Genomic DNA, 5,316 nt, shown 5'->3' on the forward strand with positions numbered 1-5,316 from the left:
GGGTTGTTAGGGGGCTGGATCTAGGAGAGGTGGGGTTTTAGGGCATTAGGTGGGGGGATCTAGGCGAGGTGGTTGTTAGGGGGCTGGATCTAGGAGAGGTGTGTTGTTGGAGGTGGGGGGCTGGATTTAAGGGTACGTTAGGGGTAGGAGGGTGGCTCTAGGAGAGGTGGGCTGGATCGAGGACAGACAGGTTGCTGGGGGAGGAGGGGGTGTCGAGGGGGCGGGACCTAGAAGGAGATTGCTAGAGCGCTCGGCTTGGCAGCGGGGGTGCGCGAGTCCGCAAGTGGGCGGAGCACGGCCCGCCGGCAGGGTGTGGGACGTGGCGGGAGGCGGATTGGTAGCTGGGGGAGGGGGCGGGCATTGTGGGCGGGACTGAGGGGGGTCGCGTTGGCCTATTGGGCAGCGACCGTTGCTTATAAAGGAGCTTCCCGGCTCCACTTTCTTCAACTACCGCCAGAGGGCGGTTAGCCCTGTGTGTGGGTGGGGCGGGGGAGCGCTCTCCAGCGGGAGGGTGATTGCTGGGGTGGGGGTGTGCCCCGTTTCCTGCCCCTGGGAAGGGAAGCCTGAGTGGAATCTGGGCGGGCGGGGGGGCCTGTCCCCCCTGTGGTGAGTCAGGGGATGCCCCTGTCCCTGAAGGTGTCAAGTATCACTTTACTTGCCTCTGAAGAAGTGAGGTTCTTACCCACGAAAGTTTATGCTCCCAATACTTCTGTTAGTCTTAAAGGTGCCACAGGGCCCTCTGTTGCCTGTCCCTGAAGTGGGTTAGGGGGGTGGCCTGGGGGGAGGGAAGGAGAGGGGGTGTCTCTGGGGTGGGTAAGGGGATGGCTTGGGGAGAAGGAGGGGGGTTCCCCTGCCCCTGGGGCAGGTTTTGGGGATGACATAAAGCTCCTCCTGACTGTTCTGATTCTCTTTCTCTCCCCCCCCACTAGCTTGCAGGCACTGCTGGGCGGAGAAAGAAAAAAAGATGGAGTGGTTCAAACTGCGCACCTATGCCCGACAGAAACAGAAGAACGTGTACTGCTCCTCCCCCGTACCAGGGGTGGCTGTATCCGTTCCCCAAGGCAGCAGAAAAGGCAGTACCCTCCAGCCCTGCCGACGCCTCTTCCAGTCGCATGCCCAAAGTAGTAACTGTTACTCCGTCTCGTTCCCCCCCCCCCCCTCTGAGTTTCCTTTAACATTCATGGACACACACGTTAGAGGTTTAACTACCACTAAAATGTGTGATGGGCAAAAATATAGTTTGTGGTTGGGTGGGCTTATCAAGATGCTGAGGGATAATGCTATTAAGAGATGTTTCATGCCAGATCCTGGTATTGGGGAAGGGAGGGGGTTGTCTGTGTCCTCACTAGAGCCACAGTGAGGCCCCTTTGTGGTGTTCTTACAATGTAACTTGTGCAGGAGGTATTACTTGCTACCTTTCACCCTTCCCACATTAATTAGGGGACTGTGCCTCTCTCTAGACCCAATTTGATTTTATGTGCATTTTGGAGTTTTTTGTTTAAATATAAACAATTTACTTCCAGAATAAAGGATGGCTAAACGAAGACAGTGAATGCTCTGAGTCCTGGAACCTTAACATCCCCCTTTATCCTATAATGGATTTCTTGTTCTTCAGGGTGCATTCCATGAGATAACATTAAGTGCATATAGCCAATTTTCCCTCCTGCTTGACAGGTGGGATATCAAGGCATATTTCTCATCTCTCCATTCTGGGTCTTGGTTCCACATTGGGTCCAACAGTTTTGGGCTCTGATAGTTTGAGAGGTGCAAGGAGTGACCTAGATATCAGCTGTGTACATTCCCTGGCCACCACTGCTCTGTTTGTCATGTAACCTTCATGTTATGATGCTACTGCTAATAAGAAAAGGGAAAATGTAGGCCTGAGTCCTGTCAAACTATAGATGCACATTGAAGTACTGTGCTCACCAAAAAAAAAAATATCAGTAAGTTATACGTTGAATAAAAATGCCTCATCTTCATCTTCCCCTAAGACTGTCCAAATGTTGTTAAACTGCTGTTGTAAATTTGTTGTAAATTTAAATTGGGATTTAAAAAGGAAAACCTGCTTGCTGGTCATGTGCTCCTGATGTATGTAACATCAAGAGTCAGTAGGCTTTAGAGAGGAAAGGGTGTCTTTGTGAGTCTGAGTATTCCAAGCAGCAAGAGGCAGTGCATTCAAGTGTGTGTTTGTGGGAGATTTATCTGACAGGTAGGAAAGCATAGTTAATAAAACTTTGCAGATGGGGAAACTGGGGATTCAGTGACTTGGTCACAAAGTGGAGGTGGACCTGGGAATAGAACTCAGCAGTCTTGATTTGCTCTCTACTTTAATCAATAGCTCTTCTAGACTAATTAAAATAGTTGTTTGTTATTCATAGATGTTTCCCAGGGAGGGACATAATTTGTTTTCCTATGCCACCCAAGATGTGACCCTTCTTGAAACACATGACAAAACCCTTAATCACCAAGGAGAGGCACTTCAAAAACTGAATTCGTACTAATCCTCAGAAGAGAGTCTCCTTTGAGACTTGGCAGGTCCGGGAGTTACAGCTGGAAGGGTCTAGGGACTTTAAAAATCTGTGTATATAAACATTGACTACAGAGAGAACTTAAACTGGAGGTCTTTGTGTGAGTTGCTTAGATGGGGTGAGATCATGATTTATCAAGATCAGCTGTTTCATTTCCCACAAAAGAAATATCAAGTTTCATTCATTTCAGAAGGAGACACTCTCTTTAAAAGGCAGCTTTTAAAATAACCCTGTGATTGGTTCCTGCCTTGACCCTGTTCTGCTGGTTCCCACTCTTATTTGCAGGAGCTGTTTCCATTGGCTGAGCCACCTTGTACACTGGAGTAGGTGCTGATAGCAGTCCTGGAGAAGACCTATAGAGTTAATATGCTTATAAACTGTAAACATCTACAAAAATCCAGAGGGAAGGGGCTTGGTAGGGGATGATTCTTGGCTCTTAATCCTGTCCAATCCCAAAATCCAGCGAGTCCCAGCCAGGGGCTGCTGCAGAGTGCTATGTAGTGGTTGGTCTCAGTTCTCCTTCCCCCTTGTGAATAGGAAGAAATGGGCGTGGAGGTGAAGCTTCAGACCCCTCTTTAAAATGATGAATTCATTAAGGAATGTCCTTACATGTGTCTGAAAATAACATCTTACCTTATTAATGCTGAAATTATCATGTCTAATTTTTCAGGATTTATGTTGTCTGTTAGCTTTCTGTAATATTGTCATCCCCCCCCCCAAAAAAAATCCCCATATCCCCAAAATCCCCAATGTAAAGCTAACTTGGTGATAAAATTGACTTATGTCAAATTGTACTGCAATGTTTGGGATGCAAGCAATGAAGAGTAGTGTTGATTTTTCTAAGTTTTCAGGATCAGGGTTGTATGTAACATTATCCTTGGTAACCAATCTGTGTTAAAAGACTTCTGACTTATAAATTGAGAGTTTATAATGGGTTAGTTATTAAAATCTAGTTGGGCTCAAAACTTTTACAAACCTCACAGAAAATGTCACTTCCAAAAATTTTTATTCTGTTTTCCTGTGAAAAGGTCACACACAGTGAGACTTGTCATACTCTGAACAGCCTGCTGTATTTCTTTAAGCCAGATGGTGTGATTTGTCTCATTACGTTAGTATGTGAGCAAACAAATCACCTGGGAAGAAATAGCAAAGTAGGATCCTCGTTCAGACTTTTACCCCAATATTGCAAACATATTAAAGATTGATGACTGTCTCTAAATAAGATTTTTTTAACTTGTCATTTGTCTTCTATGACCCTGCCCATTATAGATTAATTTGATAGTTTTGCTAATGGTAGTCTTAGTTCTAAATTTAAATATTCACTTTTCTGTAGGTGCAAAGGGAAATCCCAATGTGAAAGCCTTACCAAAAATCAACGAAAAATCTGAAGCGACCAAAACAAACAGTTCATCTGATCAGAGGTCTGCGGTAACATGCATTCAAAATATACCACTATCCGTTACAATACTTCAGAACTGCTTGTGCTAAATTCATAACTGTCTGATAAATGTTGGAGATATGCTGACCAAATTCTGATATCAGTTATCTATTGAACTATTTGACCACCATCTAAAAGGCTGGTTTTTTTAAGGACTTCCCTAGAATGAGCTCTAAATTAACTTTAAAAATTGTAGACTAAGCTAAATTTTAGTGTGTAATGCAAGTGCAAGCTTAGTTTTGCTGTTTTTTTCCCCAAACATAGTGATCAATTAAATGATGAGAAAATTACAGGTATGGAAGAAAATGAAGACATCAGGGAAAAAAGCACTATGCTGTTGAGGGTATGAACATTTTCCACTCCACCACCTTTTACTAAATCTTAATTTTTATTGGCTGGTGTTATTTGGTGGAGGGTAAGATGTGGGAGGGGGGGGAGTACTTGTCTGCTGTGGGCTTACACAAGCATTACTCACAGCAAAGTCATTGCAAGTCACATGCATTTGTTTAGGGCTGAACTTGGCTTTATGGCTTTTTTTTGCACTGTGGGTTTAGGGTGACCAGACTGCAAGTGTGAAAAATTGGGACGGGGTGGGGGATAATAGGAGCCTATATTTAAAAAAAAAAAAAGACCCAAAAATTGGGACATCTGGTCACCCTATGTGGGTTGCCAGAACAAAAACTGGTGTATAACTGGTAAACATGCAGAAATACTAACTAGCTGCTATCTGATCTCGGGCAAGTCATGTCATGATTCTGCCTCAGTTTCTCCATCTGCAAAACTGGGATAATACTTATCTCAAAGCACTTCACAAAGGTGTTAACAAATCAGAAGTACTACATAATAGCTAGATAATGTCATTACAGCAAAAAAAAACCCCACTTTTTCTACAAAATTCTTTTTAGCTCAAACACATCCTATAAACTAAGTCCCATCACTTCTGACTGTAAAATGATTATCCTCAAATGTTAATGTAAAATTTACATGTGGGTGTTCCTTATTTACTCTCCATCAATTACTTCAATACCTAGACCCTGATCGTGCAAACATTCAGCTTTATGGATGTGAGTAGTCCCCTTGAGTTCTATAAGACTACACCTCTACCCCGATATAACGCTGTCCTCGGGAGCCAAAAAATCTTACTGCGTTATAAGTGAAATCGCGTTATATCGAACTTGCTTTGATCTGCCGGAGTGTGCAGCCCCGCCCGGAGCGCGGCTTTACCGCGTTATATCCGAATTCATGTTATATCGGGTCGTGTTATATCGGGGTAGAGGTGTACTTACGTGCATAAAGTTACTTGTGTGTGTTTTACAGCATCAACATCATGTTTGTGCAAATCAGTTTTAC

The 5,316-nt window shown here is 44.2% G+C and overlaps 1 protein-coding gene across 1 annotated transcript in view; it reads left to right on the top strand.

The window, feature by feature from the left end:
* Positions 1–964: 964 nt before the first annotated feature.
* MEIKIN (meiotic kinetochore factor) overlaps positions 965–5,316 on the top strand; it is a 22,857-nt gene continuing 18,505 nt past the window's right edge. Inside the window, 3 exon segments of the mRNA XM_026659343.1 lie at positions 965–1,121; positions 3,862–3,949; positions 4,231–4,309. Coding sequence (XP_026515128.1) covers positions 965–1,121; positions 3,862–3,949; positions 4,231–4,309 — 324 coding nt within the window.

The sequence above is a fragment of the Terrapene carolina genome, unplaced genomic scaffold (assembly GCF_002925995.2).
Source record: "Terrapene carolina triunguis isolate 2854851 unplaced genomic scaffold, T_m_triunguis-2.0 Scaffold629, whole genome shotgun sequence".
Classification (NCBI taxonomy): domain Eukaryota; kingdom Metazoa; phylum Chordata; order Testudines; family Emydidae; genus Terrapene; species Terrapene triunguis.